The sequence below is a fragment of the Heliangelus exortis genome, chromosome 3 (assembly GCF_036169615.1).
Source record: "Heliangelus exortis chromosome 3, bHelExo1.hap1, whole genome shotgun sequence".
Taxonomy (NCBI): Eukaryota; Metazoa; Chordata; class Aves; order Apodiformes; family Trochilidae; genus Heliangelus; species Heliangelus exortis.
The window spans coordinates 91,859,053-91,881,554 of record NC_092424.1 but is presented as its reverse complement, the minus strand read 5'-3'; the positions used below and the strand labels follow the sequence as shown (position 1 = coordinate 91,881,554).

At 35.6% G+C, this 22,502-nt stretch overlaps 2 protein-coding genes across 5 annotated transcripts in view; one reads left to right on the top strand and one right to left on the bottom strand.

Annotated features, from left to right (window-relative positions):
* MCPH1 (microcephalin 1) overlaps nucleotides 1-22,502 on the top strand; it is a 120,219-nt gene that overhangs the window by 40,287 nt on the left and 57,430 nt on the right. The window contains exon 12 of the mRNA XM_071741766.1: nucleotides 1,140-1,217. Coding sequence (XP_071597867.1) covers nucleotides 1,140-1,217 — 78 coding nt within the window. The remainder of the gene's footprint in view (nucleotides 1-1,139; nucleotides 1,218-22,502) is intronic.
* Nucleotides 4,302-22,502, bottom strand: part of ANGPT2 (angiopoietin 2) — a 41,706-nt gene continuing 23,505 nt past the window's right edge. For 2 of the 4 annotated variants that reach the window (XM_071741762.1, XM_071741765.1), the window contains 7 exons: nucleotides 22,070-22,191; nucleotides 20,063-20,295; nucleotides 17,891-18,018; nucleotides 10,723-10,824; nucleotides 10,032-10,198; nucleotides 6,973-7,103; nucleotides 5,009-5,601 (listed from right to left, as the gene is read on the bottom strand). In XM_071741762.1, the coding sequence (XP_071597863.1) occupies nucleotides 5,441-5,601; nucleotides 6,973-7,103; nucleotides 10,032-10,198; nucleotides 10,723-10,824; nucleotides 17,891-18,018; nucleotides 20,063-20,295; nucleotides 22,070-22,191 (1,044 nt within the window). In that variant the 3' untranslated portion in view covers nucleotides 5,009-5,440. Of the gene's footprint in view, nucleotides 5,602-6,972; nucleotides 7,104-10,031; nucleotides 10,199-10,722; nucleotides 10,825-17,890; nucleotides 18,022-20,062; nucleotides 20,296-22,069; nucleotides 22,192-22,502 lie in introns of all 4 variants that reach the window. The other 2 variants (XM_071741761.1, XM_071741764.1) reach the window with 2 other exon arrangements.

Below are 22,502 nucleotides of genomic sequence, written 5' to 3'. Positions count from 1 at the left end.
AAAATATGACCATTTCAGGTAGGGTTTTTGTTTTGTTTTGTTTTCTGCTAACCATTTTGTAATGATCCTGTTGGGAACAAAAGTCTGAAAGTAGCCCAGAGTGTTAGAGTCACTAGTCTCCAAGGATCATACTCATCCAGCATTTCAGATATGAGCTAAAGAGAAATGATCATGTATTTTCTAGGCAGTCTGAATTCTGCATTGTTAGCAAACTTTTTTTTATGCTCTAGGATGTGACGCTGTCAGAGGAGGATACCAAAGAGAATGAAATTCAGCTATTCTTCTTTGCAGACTGATTTATATGTGTCCTGTGTGTTGTACAGAATAGTTTATAATCCCAGTCAGTAGTAAGACATTGGTCCAATATTGTTTAACATCTTCATTTGTGAACTGGATGATGGAGAAGAGTTCATCCTCAGCAAGCTTGCAGATGTTACAAAACCATAAGGAGTGTTTCATGTGCTAGATGGGGTAGAACTTTTTGCACAGGCATGTAGCCATAGAACAGGGGGCAATGGTTCAAAACTTGACATGGGGAGATTTAGATTAGATCTCAGGGGTGCTAAGATGCTGGAACAAGTGGCCCACAGAAGCAGTGGAAGCCTCGTCCTTGGCAGTTTTCAAGGCCAGGTTGGATGAGGTCTAAGCAACCTGTTCTAGTGGCAGGTGTCCCAGCCCATGTCAGGAGGGTTGGATCTAGATGATCTTTAAGGTCCCTTCCAACCCTAACTATTCTCTGATTGTAGATGATGGTCCCATTCAGAGAGACCTTGACGGGCTGGAGAAATGGGCTAGCAGGAACTTCATTAAATCCAGTGATTTACAGAGAACAGAACTGAAACAGTATGACTCTGCTTTTCAAAACTTTTAATTATGTGTACTGTGATGCAAAAAGCTGACATTTCTAATATTTTTAAAATTTAATGTAGCTATGCATAGAAATGGGGCTTTGCTTTTTTAATGGTATGTTTCAGATATAAGATCTTATAGATTGCTTGATCTTTTCACTGAATCATTTGTTTTGGGTAAATGAAATCCAACCAAATACTGTAACTGCACTGTTACTTCTAGTTACACATTCAAAGAGTTTGCTGTTTTAGAAATTCTAAAAGTTCTGCTTTCCACTTAATTTATTTTAGGTTCTGTGGTCTTTGGAACTGGGCCACTGGGTTTCAGAGGAACCATACGAGCTTTCGTCCAGCTTCCCTGCAGCTCCCGTAAGTTTAGTGGCTCCTTAAGCTTGTGAGCTTTCTTTTATCTGCAAACTATTGGCCGCCTAACTAGGTTTCATGAACAATAGAAAATATACTAGAAAAAAAATTTTTTTTTCAAGAAAACACTGTAAGGAGTTTTCTCCTTCAGCTGCTACTTTTTGAAATGTGTGTGAAAAGTTTGGCATGCATGGAAAATGCAAACGATTGATTCACCAACTAACATCTGAATCAACTAGCTTCTTATTTAAGTATGAAAACAATTTAATTTATTTGTGGCACTTATTTCTATCTCTGCTTATAAACTGGAGAGGCATGTTATCACCTAACAGATTCTTCACGTCACAGACTCGGTATTTTCAGCCCAGAAATTATGTCTTCAATGGAAAATCACTGCAGGCTTCTAAAACTACAAAGGAAGTAAAATGAAGCATTTCTGCTGCCTTTAATGATAATTCTCAAGCACTTAAGTGTGAGCTAGTGGGGGTACGGTGTATTTGTGCAATCCCAAGTGTTTCTGCACTGCATGTGTTGTAATTTTCAGTTTTAAAACAAGTAGAATTAGGAGGTTACTAGTCAATTACTCTTAATGGTTTTCCCAAAAAAAAAAAAAAATTTCACTATTTAAGTTACACTGTAGCAGCTAGTTAAATGTATTGTCATCTGCTCCGTGTTTCTCAAAATTTCATGCTGACTTTGAAGAAAGAACATATACTGGGGTTTAAAATTTATTTTTACTGTAATTTTGTTAACTGTTAAGAACTTACTTTTAATATTCTTTCAAAATCTATAATTTATGTAAATTTACATGTTCAAGATTAAGACTTTATTTCTTAAGTCATATGGTTCTCAAAGTCCTAAGCAATTTAGAAAGTAGATTTTTTTAATATAGCAAATACCTTAAGATTGGTAAAACATAATGAAGGAAAAATTAGTGAAAAATAAATAAGTGTATTCCTTATTGGGAAAAAGAAAAAAAAAAAAAACAAAACATAGTACTTCAGATTAAGCTTGTTTGTGTTTTTTTCTCAAGACTATCTTGTTTTATAACCAAGTATGTTATTGGTAACAACTTACATAGCATTATTTGGAAGTGGGTACAGCTGGGGTGGTTTAGATTTTGTTTACAGGTTTTATTCCTAAAGCAGGAGGAGGGTTTGAGAGATGGTGAGAAGATAAAATTGAGGGAGATTATTGTTTTGCTGAGAACCTGAATGCTTCTTTTTCCAAAGGAACAAACTCAGTGTCCGAGGTCATTACCTTCTTGAGTCATTCTGGTTTCTTAACTGTAACGGATACCTTATTTTTAAAGATAGGATTATTTTTCAGCGTGCATGGTGTTTATATTCCCTTCCTTTTCTTGTTATTTTTTCCTGGTTCCTAAGAAGTATTTAGAGAAGTATTTACAAGGGCATTCTAGTTGCATATACCATTTCACTACATGGAAAAAAAGGGTTATTTTGCTCTTGTTTTTAATTGTTTGTACCAAGTCAAAAGCAGCTGTTGCAGCCTTCTTTTTCCTATTATTGCATTCCTTCCAAAATGTCCTCTTCTCCTTTTATTTTGTTTTTTTGCCATATAAACCATGCAATCTCATTCAGAGAAGATGTAATTTGAAAACATATTAACTGTAAAATTTTACATTCGTGTTGATAAATTACCCCATTAAAAAAAATCTCATTAAATAATTGAGCTGTTCAATGTGTACATCAGCATCTTTGACGGCTTTCCCAGAATAGTCATCAAAAATCCTTACACTTTATAAAGACTTTTAATGAAAACTTTATAAAGACAGCACATCAAAACTAGCCATGCAGTATTTAATTACTCCTGACAGTGTTTTCTTACTAAAACAATGAAGGTTAATGTCAACCAGAAGTTAGCATTATTTTCCTTTGCCAGGTTGAGTTTTCATACCGTGCCAGATCACTATTTTTAAGAAGCTGTTTTGTTTTTAGATTATTAGGCTGGGTATGCTTACTACGTCAAGTATTGGGGGTAATTTCTAGCTGTCTGATTAAATGCAGTGAAGTAGGAAATACAGTAATTTAGACTCAGCGTTTCTAGTAAATTTCATAGAATTGTAAAATATTTTAGATTAGAAGGAACCGCTGAAGGCGGTTCAATGCTGTACTTCAAGGGACTTGCCCAGTCCACCCTTGTGATAATAAGTAAAGAATTTAAAAAGGAAATACAATTTCCCAATCCCAACGTGTTTGCTGTCTCTTGTCCCATGGTGGTGAACCTCCAGGAAGGGTCTGTCTCTGTCTTCTTTGTGTCCTCAGTCAGGCAGCTGTAGGCAGCAATCTGCTGGTCTCCTTTTCCCCTTCTCCAGGCTGAAAAAAGCCAGCTCTCTTGGCCTCTTTTGGTGTGCTTGTTGCTATGTGTAGCTCCTTTAGTAGCTTGGTAACCCTCTGCTAGATTTGCTCTATCAGACATTTCTTAGAAATCCATGAAAGCAATTTTGTGAAGTATTTGTTTTTTAGTCTGGGATATGTTTATCCATTCAGGTTTGCTATGAGAAATGACAAAATACTTGAACTTGAATGTTAAATACATTCAGATTCTTTAATGCAACTTCTCAGGCAAGGAATGGTAATTTAAATTTAAAATGTAAATTTTAAACCTTAAAATTAAAATCAGATCATGAAGTAATACTGGAAGTAATTTTTACTTCCGCTACTATTTGCTAATGCTGACACATTTTCAGTGAAGAATGGTGGTGGTGTGAGTGGTAGAGTGTTCTGGTAGCAGCTTTAATGACTGTCAATATGAAATGATGTTTCCTTCCATCTTTCTCAAAGTCATTTACTTTTTTAATATAAAATACCTTTTATTGAGTAAGCCTCCAGAAATGTTGAGTCTGGGGCTTCTTTCATTTTTGCATACATTCTTGTCAACTGTGGAAATTAAAAATTTATAACATTATTAATTGAAGGCAAAGACTTCATCAGAATCAAAATAAAACCTATAATTATTTTGCGGAAAAATCTGCACAACATTATTTTATGTGATTTATGAAGAAATACTGCAGTGCACAGTGCAAAATTTTAAGGAGTACTGAATTAAAAAAAAATAAAAATGCAAAAATCACCCAGTAGAGTAATTTATTCACATTGTGTCATACATTGAGGGCCTGCCTACGAAGAATTTCTAGGGACAAGTCCCAACCTTACTGAAAAAAAACCCAACAGTATGACCTTAGATAACTTTCAGATTTTTTTTTTTCCTTTTAAAATGAAATCTGTATCATAACTCATGAGCATAAATTTAATTGTATCAAAGAACATGCATATGTTTTTCAGTTAGGTTATTTTTAAGAAAAGTGTAGATGTAGGACAGCACCAGGTGATAACTGATTGTCATAGACAACTGGACATTTGGTGTTCATGCCGTTGTCTCACTTTATAAAATCCTGATCAGTTATTTTACAGGTAAATGACAGGGAAGAGAAAAAAAAGTGCAATCTTCATAAAAATATAAAAGAAACACGTACTATATTGTCATTTGCAGGGATTTTTGTAACTTAAATATCGTGACTCTAATAAGTAGAAACTGAAAGAAATGGTGATTTTTGTACATGGCGTTTCCCAAGAATAAATGCAAAATATTTAAATGCTATTTGTCCTCTGTTAAATAAAGTAATACAGGGTACTGGAAAAGATCCCTGAATAAATGTGAGAAGTTGTTTAGGAGACATGGGGGATAAAAAATGTATCTTTAACTAGAGTATTGAGCTAATTACATGACAGGGAGTTTTATGTACATAAAGGCAAACATGACACGGAGATAAATAGTTCTAGATCTAATTAAGTGTTTTATATTAGAGTAATGTATAAAGTTCAGTGATGAGGCAAAATGCATATTTCTAAAACTATTTTAGGTATTTTTCACAGTTCCAGTTATTTACTAACAAATATATAACATAAATGATCAGTAAAACAGAGTCCTTAAGTTGTCTGTTCTTGGATGTTCTTTTTATTCAGCCATTTGGCCAAATCACACTTGTGCCAGGTTCATGCTTTTGACTTTTTGTCTGGTTGAATAATGTGAGTTTCAGCTGAACGAGGCTCTTGCAAGTCAGGAATTTTACTGAACTGATCCCTCAGAACACTAGCGCATGTTTTCTGGGCTTGAAAATCAGACAAGTTGTAGATGTGTGTTTATATGCTTGGCAAATAAAGTCTTCAAAGACTATACAATACATAATTCACATAATGCAAAAGCATTTAGAAATCTGCTGGTCGAATCATCATAATTGTGCCTTTGAGGGAGTATCCCGAGCCTTTCCAGTAGTACCACTTGATGCCATTGAACTTGTTGTTGTTCTGTCGTAATGGGTAATACATTCCATTGAGGTTAGAGGGACCACATGCATCAAACCACCATCCTGCAAGACAGAAAATGAAGAAAAAACACTAGCAGATGAAAATGTCAGCACAGGTAATTTTCATAATAGTGTATAAAGACATTTTGCTGTCCTGAAACAAAAAAGAAATCTAAAACCAGGTTTTCATTTTTATGACTTGAAAGTATCAGTATAAAATATGTCCCACAAACTCAGCATGGAAATTTATATATTTGGTACATGCTGTAGAAACTTATATAATACATAGTAGTTAAAAACTGACAAGAGAAGGCATTCAGTCAAGCTTCATTTATTATTGAAGTCAAACATTACTGTTGACCATCTCAGGGCAGAACTTAATGTGAACTATGATGGCACCGAGTCATCTTTGGTAAATTCCTGTTTCACAGATTTAAACTCCTTTCTTAACTGAATTAATCCTCTAAAAACAATTACCTGTTTCAGTTTTCTGAGCAGATTAGTTCAAAATCTCTGTGCTGAAACTTGGTAAGAAGGAAAACAAGAAAAAAGCAGCCCAAACTCATTTTGTATCCTTGTGGTCCTGACCTGTTACTAGGTCATAGGGAAAATTTATTTATATTAGTAAGATATTATTTTTATAATTCTGTTATGGTGATAATGCATGTGTTCTGCTTTGCAGGGCAGTAATCCAATTATCCCTTTGAATAAACTGAAGCTGTCTTTTGTCTAGCAACGTGTGCTATAGGGAAACACTGCTTTAGAGAAAACAGGAAGAGAAGTCACATTTACAAAGCAGTTGTTTACAATTCAGAATGTGGAATTCCAGACTGAGAAATTATAGAATGACTTGTGTGGGTCAAGATAAAACCACCACCTAAAACTCAGTGATAACCAGTGAACAATCATTAGGAAAATGCAGATTGGTGTATCTTACATTTTTGTATTACCATTTCTTAATTAAATTGGAACATGGAATTAAATATTTGTATCCTTCTGTAGCATGTACAGTATGCAGCTTCTTCTCCTCTGGATAGTCAGGGAACAGGTTTGTGCCTAAATAATCAGAAGTCATTTCACTGACCAACTGAATATCTAAAACAATTTGTGGGGGGGGAAGGGGGATTAAATGTTTTTATTTCAGGGACTATATGGTCTTATTCTTTGGAAGAATCTGCTATCACTCTGCTTCAGAATTACAGACTTTCTTGTATCTCAACTTGAGAAACTTTGGGTTTTTTTCTCTTGTTTTACTTCAAGTAACCTTTGATCAACGATAAAATACATTTAGAGTCACAGTACTTGAGCATCTATCTGTGAGTTTTGGACTTCTTCAGTAGTCAAAATTTACTGTCATAATCATCACTATTTATCTCATAGACAATTTCAGTGCCAATAAAAATAGGAAGACTGAGAAAGAAAAAATATTCCTACCTCCTGTTAGCATTTGTGAACATTTGCAAATACATTTGTCATTGTCTGCATCCTTTGTGCTAAAATCATTTCCTGGTTGGCTTATACTACTTATTTTGCCCGCTGTCCCAGTAAGTCCTTTAAGGTAGATCCTGTAGAAATGAGGAATGGAAAAACAATTATTATGTGGAAGTTAATGGTAGTTGATGTGCAAAATAATGATGGAAGAGTTTACAGTAAAGATCCTGTTAAAACAGTTCACTTCTCTTCTGGCCAACGTACTGTTGTAAGCTGTTTTGCAGCATGTTTTTATATGACTGGAAATGGTCAGCACAATATTCTAATGAAAAGCCTTCACCTTTGTAGAGATTACTGTTACATTCATGTCATATCAGAAGAAAATGAGAGCAGGTAAACAGTAAGTCTTGAGATTTTTCATATATCTCACGCATTTCTTTACAGTGTACATACATTGGAGAAATATTTTTTTTCAATTGATTTTACAAGTTTAAACCAAAACTGGTTTTGATTCCTAGTTTGCTATTAGCACAACATGGGACTACTTATTGCCAACTATTAACTGATATTATAGGAGTTTCTCATATTCTTCCTATTCACATGTGATAGACTTACTAGTGTTAAATCACAGAATCATTCACATTGGAAAAGACACCTAACATCATCAAGTCCAACTGTAAACGTGTGCATAAGCACATCTGCACATCTTTTAAATGCCTCAGGGGATGGTGACCACTTCCCTGGGCAGCCTGTTCTGGTGCCTGATAACCCCTTCAGTAAAAAAAAAAATTTCCTAAGATCCAATCTAAACTTCCCCTGGTGCAACTTGAGACCATTTCCTCTTGCCTTTTTGCTTGGGAGAAGAGACTGACTCCCACCTCACTGCAACCTCCTGTCAGGTAGTTGTAGATAGCAGTAAGGTCTCCCCTCAGCCTCATTTCTTCAGGATAAACAACCCCAGTTCCCTCCACCTCTCCTCATAAGACTTTGTGCTCTAGACCCTTCATGTTCTTTGCTGCCATTCTTGGGACTTGCTCCAGAAACTCAACATCCTTCTTGTAGTCAGGGGCCCAAAACTGAACAGAAGTACTGGGGGTCAGCCTCACCTATGCTGAGTACAGGGGAATGATCACTTTCCAACTCCAACTACTCCTACTACTTTCCAACTCCTGCTGGCCACACTATTTCTCACACAAGCCACAATGCTGTGGCCTTCTTGGCCATGTGGACACATTGCCAGCTCAGTCACTCAGTTATCTACCAATGCAGCCTGGTACTTCTCCTCTGAGCAGCTTCCCAGCTGCTCTTCCCCAAGCTGGTAATGCTGCCTGGGGCTGCTGAGACCCAAGGGCAGGACCCAACACTGGCCAAGCTGAATCTCCTGCAATTGCCCATCTCCCATCCAGCCAGCCCATCCTGACACCTCTGCAGAGAAGCAGATCAAGACTGCCCGACTGGGTGTCATCTGCAGACTTCCTGAGGATGTTGTCTCACCTCATAGCTTTAAGATCAGGAAGTCTGACTCAAATGAAGTCCATGCTGATCCCAGTTTTTCTATGAACCCATTAAATTTCAATTTTATGACCAAACTCATAATCTTTCTTGCATTCAAAATGTATTAATGTTTTTAATATAATGAAAGTTGCTCTTAATTGAGTACTTTCTTAGGTTTTTTTCCATTTTCATAATGTTAAATATGTTCTTTAATCCACTGCATTCTATGATGCAGTCCATGTTTGGTTGCATTTTAAAATAAAGTATCTATTTAAAGACAACCATCTTAGTTTTCAGTAATTATTTTTTAATATTGTAAGGGGGAAAGGGTAATGACCCATTTTACAAAGGTTCCCTTTATAAGTATTTTAAAGCATTACTGTAAAAAAATCTCTTCTGTAGATTCTGACCGTTTCCAGATGAAAAAATATTTGCTTTGGAGTTGAGACAACTGTATACTACTAACATACTAAGATCTAAAAGTTTGGGGGAAGAATATGCAGATAGTTTTGGGCTGCTTTGCATATATAACTTGAAGTAACAGCAGTGTCAGAATGACTTTGTTTACGACAACCGGTTGCTAGAAATCCTGGAGAAATTAATTAATCAATTAATCTTAAATTTAGGCATTTTTTCTGTCCAGGCACCTAAAGCTCCACGAATCTGTAAGGTCCTTATAAAAAAACCATCTTTCTGGCCCATGTAGTAGGAAAACATCTGTTACACTGTTGAGTCTCTAGTTTCCTCTCCAACCAGTCAAACAGTATCTCCTCACTGCATTTACAGAGAACTTGGAGAAGGAAGTATTAACTGTCCATGTATTTCAGCTGTGACTGATAGCATTTCAAAATGTTAACACTTTGATACTATTTAAAATGTATAATACTATAATAATGTTTATTTCAATATATATTATGTATTTAGATTGTATGTTATTTCCTATTTTAACCAACAATGCAAGAAAAAAATGGGAAGCTTCACATTCTGCAGAATGATGACAGCATAAGCAATACACCCATTACAGTCTGATGTTTAAATTGACATGTTTGCAGGGTGTGAGACTGGACATCTGATACTAGCTTCATTTTCACAGGTAGGAGCTTGTATTCTTTGAGAATCCAAGCCAGTGGGTCATGGAAGGAGAAGGTAGCATTACCTCAGTGTGCTCTTCATGATGACAGCACAGCTCCTAATATCCACAGACTTAAGTGAAAAATATTGCTGTACTGTTAATCTTAGTTGTCCACCTTCCACAAATATATTTATTGTCTAGGATCATGATTTGATAGCAACTGCAAATAGATTCTGATTACCCTGAATATATCATTTCTTCACTTCAATGCATCTCATCTGTTACATCCACTCAGTGTGCACTAGTAAAATCTACATTGTCTCCATTGGAAAAAAATTATTAGGTCTGTTTTAAGCATTAGGTGAAAAATGGAGCAAATATTATTTTCTGAGTGAACTGAAAAAATGCCATAGTTTGTATGAAGATAATGCACCTACACAGTCTAGAATTATTATTATCAGTTCTTTTTTCAGTCACATCTGATTTTTCTGCTTACCTGTATTTTAGTTCTTCATTTGCTAGAGAGAAGTGGTCATACAATGAATAGGCTTCGTTTCCTTCCCAGTCTTTCAGTTGTATTTTAAGAACGTAACGTTTCTGATTAGTGAGCTGAGAAACAAACTCATTTCCCAGCCAGTACTCCCCAGCAGGATCACCAAATCCCTGTAATTCAAATTGTATATTTAAATAGCTTTGTTTTCTTTTTTCTTTTAAATTTGAAACAATCACTTTATCAGTTTATAAGCCTAATAGTTTTCAATCTGTCAATTAAGAATATTACTTTATCTGAGAGTTATAGATCTGTAATATTTCGAAGTTTATATTATAAATATTTCAGCAAGACAAACTGTGGAATCTGAAATAGTGAATCAATATTACTTAGTAGATTTGGAGGAGTTTCAACTGTTGCTACTAGAAACACAAATATAAATAACTCAAAAAATGTAGACATACCATGGAACAGTTGATTAAAGGAAAGTGAGGGTTCTCTTTAAAAATAAACATCACAGTTGCAAGTCTGCTTACGCAGACACTTACACTAGTCTGACATTTCCAAAATGAACATCTAAGGACAAAGGAAAATTCTAAAACCCCCTTACATCCTAAGGATGATACCAATATAACTTTATTATATCAGATTTCAAGTAATAATAACCAATTTTAAGGCTTCAGAAAACATTGCTTACCATCTTGTACTCCTTCCATGTGCGGTGAAAGTCCACGCTGCCATCTTCACGTCTTTGAATGATGGTCCAACCTCCTCCACCAGTTTCCATGTCACAGTAGGCCTGCCAGAGTAAGCATGTAACAGCATTAGTGCATGCAGTCATGGCAAAGTAAAAATACAAAGCATCTCCTTTGCATAATTGTATTTAGTGGCATGTTTTAAAATGTGCAAGCACAAAATGCCTATTAACCTAAAAATGCTGTTTTTTCATAGCTTTCATACAAATAAGTTGTGGCTGCCTATAAATGTGATTCCTTAGTAGATGTCAAATGTAACAGAATACATATGGCATCTTAAAACAGTTGATAGCTGTTGTGAAGAAAAAAATTCATGTAGCTTCTGATTCTGTACTTCCCTCTTGCACTGATACTTATGTGAGCTTCCCGATTAAATATTTCTCCTGAAAGATATTTCCACTTCTGCAGGTTTTTTGTGAATGATCTGTTTGAATTTCCCATGGTTTGTCAGAGGTAAAGTCAGGCAATGAGCATCTGAAATATGTTTTTATTTCCACTGTCATTGTCCAATACCTTGCAGATGGTAACCCAAAATTAACTTCAGGTGAAGAACTCTTATTATCTGAAAGTTAGATCTTGAAGCCATGTTTTTATATATACCAGCTGCAGTGAGTATCTTAAATTCCAGAGCAAGAAAGTAATGACTTTAAGATGTTTCTAAATACTCATAAATCATCTTTGATTTTACCAAGTTATTGCAAAACATTTGAAAGAACTGACAAGTAATAGAGAGATCAATGAACTCAGCTTTAGAATAGCCAATAAATGCATACTGGTGCAACAAAATTCAAGTTTATAGGTGATTTGTTTGGTCAGTCTCCTAAATCAAAATAGAAAGTTAAATAGAATTCTGGTGTATCTTAACTGCAGTGTCAGAGATGAAAGGTATTACCAGGGGTGCCACTATGCTGGGGAGATACTGATGGAAATAAATTTTTGAAAATTTAGAGGAAATTTTGGAGTGATGTTTGAGGGACACAGGGGACAAATTAACAAGAAAATCTTACGAACATGTGAATATTTGGGACCACTTTTCTTGAGAAAGGATTTAAAATTTTGCATCTAATTCTGCTTTTCTGAAACTTAGCAGAACTTAATGTACATGTGTAGTGTGAACTTATCCTAAACCCTGACTCCCCATCCCCCTGTGCGGCTGAGGGGAAGGCAGGAGTGAAGCTATTCAGGCCCAGGAAGATGGGAGGGGTGGGGGTATTAAGGTCTGGTTGTATTTTCTCTTTCTCCTGATTGATAGATTCTATTAGTATTTTTTTCTTCCCAAGTTGAGTCTGTCTGGTTTTACCCATTACCTTAACTGGGGAACGAAAACCTCCCTGTCCTTGTCTCAACAAGCCGTTAGGTGGATTTTCTCCTTTCTATCCCATGGTAGGGGTTAGTAAGCATAATAACAGTACTAACTTTAAGAAAATTCTTAAATTTCTTGTACAAGTATTCCTGTTTTGTTCACAGTTAATCACAGAATTATAGAATCTTTGGAGTTGGAAGGGACCTTAAAGATCATCTAATTCCAACCCCCCTGCTATAGGCAGGGACACTCTCCACACAACCAGGGTGCTCAAAGTTCCATCCAACCTGGCCTTGAGCACTCCCAGGAATGATGCAGCCACAACTTATCTGGGCAATCTGTGCCAGTGTCTCACCACCCTCAAATGGAAGACTTTTTTCTGAAAATCTAATCTAAATCTGACCTCTTCCAGTTTGAATCCATTCCCCTTAGTCCTAGCACTACCCGATATCCTAGAAAGTCCATTGCCAGCTTTCTTGTAGGCCCCCTTATGGTACTGGAAGTCTCATGTAAGTTCTGCCCAGAGCCTTCTCTTCTCCAGTCTGAACAAGCCCAGCTCTCTCAGCCTGTCTTCAAAGAAGAGGTGCCTCAGCTCTATGATGATCTTTGTGGCCCTTCTCTGGACCTGCTCCAACATGTCCATGTTCTCCCAGTTTTGGGGGCCCCAGAAGTGGACACAGTACAGCAGGTGGGGTCTGAACAGAGCAGAATTGAGGGAGAGAATCACCTTACTCAATCTGCTGGTCATGTTGCTTTTTTATACAGCCCATTATACCAGTTTATGGCCTTGGAAAGGGAAATCCTTTTCTTTCTTGGGTGGAAAGTGTGGCACAGGCAAAGGGAATACACTGGTTATATCATCTCCTTTTAGTGTCATAGTAACTGTTTTAAAAGATGAGATTATCGTTCTTTGAAATTTCAGTGTATGGTTGGTAACTGTTGTAATTTCTGGTGTATCCTGCTTCCTTGCACTAGATAAAACCTGAAAATTCCTTTTGACACATATTAAGTAAGCATCATACACTGATACCAGACCTCACCAGTAGTCCAGAATCCTATGTTTCAAGCCCTCACATTAATGAGCTTTGCTCATTAAATCATTCCTTTGCTTTCCAGATCATTGCCCTAGAAATCAATTCTCTCACTAAGAAGTGGGGAATATTTAATGTAAAACTATGAATTTCAAGTCTACACACACACTTGATTTTAAGTTTGGAAAAGAATGAAGCCAATGAAAAAAGTAAAGTAAAGATTACAGAATGAAAATTAATGAAGTAAGCTTTTTATTAATTACTTTTTACTAAAAATACTTAAGTGAATCATGTGTATTCTTAAGTAATTCTAAGTAATTCTAAGGATGGATATGGACTGTTCAGTAAAAATATTAAGGAAAGAATTTGCATAGTTTAAAGTAAACATAATTAATTGCTGTGTCATTCTGCAGAGGGAACAATTTCTTCCTGATGTATGTGAAAGACAGGGGAAGAAGTATTTATTTGAACGGTAACTCTTTTAAAATAAAATCTCCCTTCTCCAATAAAATGATATGAATATGAGGCTCTAACACTCATTACTAGAACAAAACTCTTTTGACCTCTCAGCCTACCCTAGGTTTTATATTCAAAAGGAAGAAATGTAACATTTCATAAAACTAGTAAAAATAGATACCAAGATTAGGCAGGCAGCAGGAGTCTTCAAACAGATGCCAAAAAGAATAAAGAGATTAGCCTCTCAAATTACCAAAAATTGGCAGGGGGAATATGTGATTTATCTTGTAACTGCTTCAATGCTAGCAGTTCTAGCAGCTGTACCACTATGAGAGCTAAGGTCAGCTGTTTATATTTTTCACCTTTGGGGAAAGAACACCACTGTATTTTTGAAAATGCTGTAAGGTACATGCAACCAGAAGTAGTCCCCTTTAAGATTATAAACACATGACCCCTTTAAGATTATAAGCACATGAACTGTCAGCACTCAATCTCGTGTCTTCACTCCCTAAGAAGTTGGCTTTCCGAGCAAGTAAGTTTTCTTCTTTTTTCTTGCACATTAGGATATTTGGGGTGCAAGTATTTTTTACACCTATTGACCAAAAGCAAGTCAATTTCCACATCTGTACAGTTTTCCTTTGCATCACTTTTGGCTGTTGTCAGAAGGCTTTTGAGTCATGATGCACAGTGATTTTGTATTCTGCTACCTCTAGTTCATAGAGGTGTGACCAGGTAAGAATCAGTCTTAGTTTCCTTCTTCTGCAAAAAATAACTATACATGCAGTTTATTATGTAATTCAAGGTAATATGAGTTACCAGGGAAAAAGAAGGATTATGAGCCTCCTAAAATTCACAAAAACCACCCTCATCTGAGCAGTTACTGTATCAGAGAAGCTACACAGATGCTCTTTTTGTAAGGCTTAGATTTGGAAACAAATTCTGTATGTGTATTTTAGACATAAAGTCCTTGGAATGGTTTCTTTTGAAATTACTACCTAGTTGTCTAAACGATCCCTTTCTGGCAAAGTTATGCAAAACCTTTTTTTTTTCTTGGTAAATTCAAAATCACTTTCTGCAGGAGAGTTTTGGTTAAAAAGGCCTTGGCTTGGAATGTATGTCCATTCCCAGATGAAAATGCAGCACAATTTAGGTGGAAATAAGCTGAGACACTGCTTTGGCCACTATTTTAAGAGCTGGGTGATATATTGGCAATATTTGGGGTAATGGTTGAGCTAATTATTAGGGTGATCCAGACTCAACCATTCTGCATGGTTAAAACCAGAAGGTTAATTGGTTCATGTAACTGCTGTAACCATGAAGCTACTGACTTTTCATGGGTTTGCCTCTGCCATTTTTCCATGTGTCAGCAGTCCTTGCTGTTTTTCCTCAGTGTTTTTAAAAGAACTTAGCTTTTGTCCTGGTGCAGAACAGGAAAGCTTGAAAATATTAATGGAATGAAATAATTGTTTTCCTCTCAGCTCTCATACACTATTCTTTAGTTTTGGATTATGATGGGAGACAAATTAGTAAAGTGGGATCAGTTACAGATTACACAGAAGTTGTTTATAAGCCTTCTGGGAGGTCAGAAGGTGTTACAAGAGGAACAGATGAAAACATAAACAGCAGTGCGGCACTTTTGGCAAATAAAAAAGGTCACTCTGTTTCCTGGTTTGAGTGGCCATTCACAGTACAAACAGATGAAAAATGGTGTAATGTGTTGATTATCCCTATGCCTCCACTTCCCTTAACAACTCCTCTTAGGTGTTTGTACTTGTATAAAAAACCTGCATCAAATTAAAACTTTTTGGCCTCTTCTTTTTCAAATCTTATAGAAGTAAAACCTTCATTGTCTTTTTCATTCTCTCTGAAGTTGAGATACTAAGATTAAAATTACTAAATATTACTAAAATAAGTATTAATTTAATCAAATTACTCCATTTATATTGCCACTTGTTTTTTTCCTAAGGCCTCCATGTTAAAGCATTTAATATTTTAGAGTCTTGGAAATCTGCAACTATACCTTTTTTTCAGGGATAAAATATTTGGTAGGTTTTAATTTTGTAGAAATGTGCTTTGCTGTGGCTTCTCAGATCATATAAACTGCCTAAACATTTATGGCTTTAGAAATGCAGTATTAAAGTTTATGACAGTTAGAAACTTTCAGCCTGTAATATGGTAAGCATTTGTTCCTACTTCTAGAATATACACATGCTCTGTATATTATATTTGATAGTAAAATTTAAATCAAGGGTTAAAGTTTGAGACAAGTCATATTCAGAGATTCAAGGAATGTATCACAGAGTCATAGAATGGCTTAAGTTGAAAGGCACCTTAGAGATCATCTACTCTAACCTCCCTCCAGTGGGTGGGGATGCTTCTCATCTGGACAAGATGGCTCAAAGCCCCATCCAACCTGCCCTTGAACACTTCCAGGGAGGAAGCCTCCACAACTTCTCTGAGCAGCCTGTTCCAGAGTCTCACTACCCTCATACTAAAGAACTTCTTCCTACTATCCAGTCTAAACTTATTCTCCTTCAGTTTAAAATCATGTCCCCTTGTCCTGTTGCTGGACACTCTTATGAGAAGTCTCTCTGCAGCCATTGGAAGGCAGCTATAAGGTCCCACCAGAGTCTTTTTTTTTTAGGCTGAACGATCCCAGCTCATTCATCCTCTTCTCATAGCAAGGAGGAACCATTCCTGAGATGTCTAGCAAAGACTGTTGCTGTCAATTTTTTTACATATGCAATATCTTGCATTTCCTTTAGCATTTAAAACTACAATTGTAGATACCTATGCTACTTAAGTACCATTCTGCTTCATGTGGAATAAAAAAAGTTTATTTCATCTTATGTTTGTGGGTTTTTTATTTTCCCTAAGAGATACAGACTGCAGATGCTATCATTTCTCTAGATGGTGTCTACAAAAATTGAAGGTTTTATGTATTGTATTCTTTAGATCTTACCCAAACAAACTGCTTGTTTGCTTTAGTTGAAATCTTTTTAAGGGTTAAGATCACTAAGTCTGGCTTGGCCTAGATGAAGTTCTGGCACTTCAAAGACTAGTCAGTGGTGAACTTTATTTCTAAACCTTTGCTATCTAAACTTTGAAAAAATGCTTTCTCTGTCAGAGCTTCCCCAATTGCTTTTCCACATGTGCCCTCATTTTTCTCTGCCTTTGTACATTTTCTGTTAGTCTTTATTCCCCAAGAGTTTCTGATGTAATAAAATAGAGCCTAAGGAATTTCATTAAATTGGAACGTTTTTTGTAAGGAAATGTCTACAATATGAAATTATAAAAGAAAAGTATTTGGCAATTTTTTTGTGTTTATATGCAAAATATATTAAACATTTTTGATTATATTCAAATGTTCCTTCTCACCTGCTGTGTCTGAAATGTTGGAAACAAACATTAATCATTTGAACTCTGCTCCTCAGAATGCTAACTACAGTTTTTGGTTCTTTATCCTCACAATCCACCTGGAACTTTTCTCCCTTTCAGATGCTACTGATTCTTTCAACTGAACTACACTATCTGAAGCTCTATCACTTTATTCATTTCAGTAGATGGAGCATCTCTTTGAGGTATGCAGTGTTTCATCTGCTGAGTGCCATTTTTAGCTCAAGGTCTCTTCTCTGGGTGTATGGTATATTGCTTAAACTGGAACTGGCACTGAAGATCATTCCAGCTAAATACATAAGGAAAAAAAATACCTGTAGAGAGAAACCACTGCAAATTCCCAGCCTTTATTTAATCACAGAAGTATTTTCCAGTGTCAGTTCTGCTAATCTAATTGTTACACAAAAGCCCTTAAAACACTACATAACCAAGAACCTGGAAGGCACACATGAGGCCAGTACTAGCAGATGAGTACACATCCATGAGTACTCTTCCATATCCCTGATTTTATTTCCTTTTATCCCCTGAAGGGACTTGTGCATATGAAGGAACTAAGAACTCAGAGAAAACAGGAGGCTGCTGATCATGTAGAACACCTGTTAGATGTTAACTGCTAGTGAGAGATTTTTATCAAGAAATTTCTGTATTGTTTTAATTGCATTCATTATGTGGAAACAAAGAATGAAATTCTGGCATGCTGCAATGAACAGTGAAATGCTCATTCTTTTCACCTGAGTAAAGATTTCACCTGAAAGACTTTCTTCTTCCTGGGGGATACTCAGATCTATAAATGATGAAATGCTCATTAAAAAAACATAGTAAGTAATAAGCTTCACTATTAACTATCCTTTAAAATAGCATATTTACCAGATCAAATAATTTTTAGCACTCAGTATGCCTTGGTAGCACTTATAGCCATCCTACCTTTTTTTCTTGTGCAGTGTTAGGAACTGTTAGGGTGTAGATTCCGCTTGTTGTCAGTCCAGATTTGAAAGCTTCAGCACAATCTTTGAAACTGATTTGCTCCTCCTTAGCTATGAAGTTGTTTTTAGCTGCTAAAAATACAATAGAAATTTAAGGCATTATGGAGATGAATAAAAGTTGCTAAGAAGCAGTTAATGAGCTTAAAGCTTTGTAGTTCCAAAAAAAAATGCCTGGTCCTAGAAGCTGACAGATGAAGTTATCCACTACACTTCTGCATGCATTAACTAGTTTTACAAACACATCAAACTAGCTACTGATTATGTTAATAATGACCTTTGGCCAGTACTCTAACACTGCAAAATCAACCATAATAGTTCAAAATCTTTTATAATACAGCTTACTGGGATAACTAGTTTTATAAAATTTTAGTTATTTTTTTTTTTGCCACTGAACAGGAATAACTTTTTACCAAGCTGAAACTTGGTAAATCAGCACAACTGAGGAGGCAACATCCCTTCTGGAATTCATTTGTTTAAAAAATACATTTTTATACCTAAGTCTTCTTGTTTTCTAGAAAAATCTGAGGCTCATCTTTTTGTTCAGTTCTTTATTAACTATGGAGGTTGGAATTTCCTGGCACTTTGCCTGCTTACTGATATTTCATATTTGACCCCTTTGGGCTTCGTTCTGTGTATTTTCCCTTTTAATTTAATCTAACAAGCACAGCTAGTTAGTACAAAGTTTTAGGTGCTTATATAAATATATATATTATGTAGTATATATATTATATGTATAAATGCCTGTATTACATTAGCTTACTATGTTCTTTTAGCTTGCTTATTCATTATTTACCTGTTTACATGCTTTGCCTTAAACATAAAAATAACACGTTCAGTGTTTTAATTGCTTTTCCACACTCTATTGTTTGTATACTGTCTTAGAAGCTTACCCTGCTAATTTTGTCTTTTTGGCAAGCACTCACTATTTTTTCCACTCTGGGTTTAACAGCATTGTAGCCAACATGACTTTGACTTGTTTACTTACTAGCATAGCAGATAACATCAGCAGGAACATATACAGCCTTGGTAATGGTATTTAAGCAAATAATGTCAGTTATTAAGACAGAAAACTTCACATTTGCTTTGGTTAGAAAAACCTACATCGTTACTTAGGACCCTACTTATAGTGAGGACTTCTGAACACCCTTTTCCTTTTTTGTGGTCCAACTTAAGAGTAACGTAACATTATCTCTCAACACTGTCAAAATATAAGGAAAACTATTTTAAAATCTTTTTAGTATTTATTTTTAAATCCTTTTGTAGAGGGTCTATATGACTGTACATTTCCAGCTCCAAACACACCAGAGCCAGCTATACCTTCTTAATTTGTCAAAGTTCCCTATCAGACATGAAAGTCACTGTAAGGAATTAAGTAATTTGTTTAAATCCTGCCTAGCCATAACCTTCAGCTTATGGTTTCTGTGGGTTTTTAATGAAGCATGTGAATCTGTATAAATTTGGAAGCTGTGGCTATGGTTTGTTGCAGGGCTCTAAGGCATTTAGCAGTGAAGTTCATGCCAATAAAATCTGCTAGGCTGAGGGATTTTTAGGATGAATAGGGAAGCTTCAGTGAAAGACTGAAGGATTCTTGGGAGTACCTGCTGCCCTGGGATGGTGCTTTCTGTTGTCTGGGGCATACGTAAGTTCTAAAAACTGGGAAACTGGACCACTGCTGATTGTTTTGCCTTTAATAGCCACTATAGTTTGTCATTTCTTTCATCAACCTGTAAGAGATGGCAGAAGTCTTAACCTAGATCCATGTATCTAACCTAGATACAAGGGAGTGTGTATTGCCAGATGAACCAATGCCAAGAGAGATGAATGATGCTGCCATCTCTGTATTTTGTTGAACCACTGGGGAAGTGGGCAGGCAAACCAATATAAACCACAAAAGATCAGCAAAATCTTGAAAAGAGACCACATAAATGTTGTGGTTGTCCCACACCCGCTAAAAAATTAAGTTAGTTAACTCAGATGCAGAATTTAAGGCAAAAAAATACACTTTGTGAGAAGCAGAAGTGTGGGAAAAATGGTTGCAGGGCTTTATAGGTAATAATGTACACAAATTAGGGAATGTCACTCAAAAGATATAAGCATGTCTGCTTTTACTTACAGTTTGGTGTAGATATCATGGTAAGCAAGTTATGAACAGTCTCCATCAGATCATGTTGCTGCTTTTGCAGAACGGAGTTGTTTACTGTAGCTGTAACTAACTGCTTTTCTAGTTCTTCTATTATAGAATTCTGTCTGGCTACTAGGACTTGAAGCTGATCTTTTTCATCTTTTATTGACTTCAGCTGAAGTGTGTGCTTGTCTTCCATCTCAAGAACTCTTTTTTCTAGAAAGCTAAATAAAATATTACAGTTAGTCTCCTCAGAAACAATTCTGAGCTGATATCAAAGAGAATCAAGCCTGTTGCTGAAGTTTCTTTCTTCATAAGTACTCAACTTCATTCTCTTATTCCATTCATGCTGTAGAAAGCTAAATGAAAGCTGGTGTTTTATATATATACGCATATATATATATACTTTAATGTATTGTATGACTAATAAACAGAGTAATAAACAACATTATCTACTATAGTCTGTATCGCAAGCTTTTAAAGTGTAACTGCTGGAGCGTTGATAATTCAGCATTGTGAAAGGAAAAATACGTTTTGGCCCTAAAAAAAAAGGATAGTAGTGCTAGAAGAACAGGGAGTATAAAATGGATGTAGACCCAAAGTAACCTTTACTTATGTCTATGAAGTGTCTTGATTATTATTCTCTTCCAGGTTAGGCATAACAGTGAAAGATTTCATGGGTTTGCCCTATTACAAGATGGAAATTATTTAAAAATGAACCCAAGAACTTTGCAAGTGTCCTATATTTATAATAAAAGATATGCTTAGCAGCATTGCTACAGTGTTAAGACAAGGAAATGTGCAAATAGGTAGCTGAAGATATGTTAACCATTTCCAGTTCTGGAGTCAGAGTGAGTAGGTGACTGGCTGTAAAATTATTTCAGTGATAAATTTTCTGATGCAGACTCTAAGAAAGCTGATGTTAAAAGAAGCATGGCAAGGGGGGAGTTCACCTAAAATCTGTAACTTAAAAATAATCCTGAACCTTATATCTGGATAATAAACTGGATGTCAAATCACTTGTGTTAGGTGAAAAATAATGCTATTGTGTTTATGTGGGTTTTACAGGGGAAGTGTGAAGTCTGCGGAGTTCAACAAAAAAAAAGTGACATTTTTAAATTCAGTACTGACTTTTCTTTCCATCTGATAAGCATGTTTTTATTAAGCTTGTTTTTATTAAGCTGGTAGATAAAACCTTTAGGGAGCATATATAAATGTACCAGAGTAGTGAACAAAAATGTCAGAACATGTGTCCTGTTTTTTTAAGCTATTTCTTTTAAAATAAAAAGCACTTTGCACATATGGTTCTCATTGAAAAACAGCTTTGAAAGAGAAAACTTAATGTTATTACTGCTTTTAGATTTCTCTGTAAACTCTTTACTGCCAAAAGTAAAATAAAACCCTGGTGATATGAAAATGAAACAAGCTGAAAAAAAAGGTATGAGCTTTGGACAACAGCTAAGTAGAGAAATGGGCATGAGGAATAGTTGGTTATCAGTCTGAATTTCAAAAGATTCATTAGTAAGGAACATTGAATATAAGTAGCATATGACTTTTCTCACCAGGTTAGAAAAAAAATTTGGCATTGACTTAACTGAGGATTGGGATAGCTGTGTACTACATGGAAATAAAATTTGAGCGATATGGTTGCACTAGCTTAGTTTGAGTCAGGCTAAGTAATTTATAATTTTATCTGGGTAAATCTGAAAAATATAAATTGGCTACAATTGAAGTGCTGAGAAGTGTTCCATTTTTTAAACTGAAGTTCATCATATGAGAACTTGAGATGGTGAAGAATGACATAAACAGAACACAAGAAGAATAAACATGCATGTTTCTCTAGACCTTAAATGAGGTATGACCTTTGTAATGAGCAAAGCTGGACATGGGGAGCATCTGCACAAGACCTTATTTTCCTAATTTAATACATTTTTTTCTAAAACCATTAGAAGGGCACTTCAGGAAATAGCTTTTTACTGGCCTGATAGGCAAACTTACCTGTTTTTTTCTTGTAATTTAGTTATCTCATTGGTCTGATCTGAAATCTGTCTTTCTAGTTTGTTTGTTGAAAGAGAGTGTTCCAAAAGCTGAAGTTCAAGTCTGGTTGTCTGGTTTAATACCTAAAAAAAAATTATAAAAATATTTGAAAATCAAGATGCTTCTTTTAAACAAACTGTAATTTCTTTATGTTGTAAAATCGTGTAAATCTCTATTTAAGCCTATAATGATAAAAATAATTTTGAACACTTACTTTGCGCTCAAATGCTCACACAATTAGAATGAAGAAGACTACACAGAGGAGCAATAATTTTGTTCTTACATTTCCATATATCATTTGAAATACTTCAGTAGCATCCTACATTTCTGATCAGTGCCTGAGAGTTAACTGTGTATTTAGTTTTGCTGTCATACCTTCCCTTCTCTTATGATA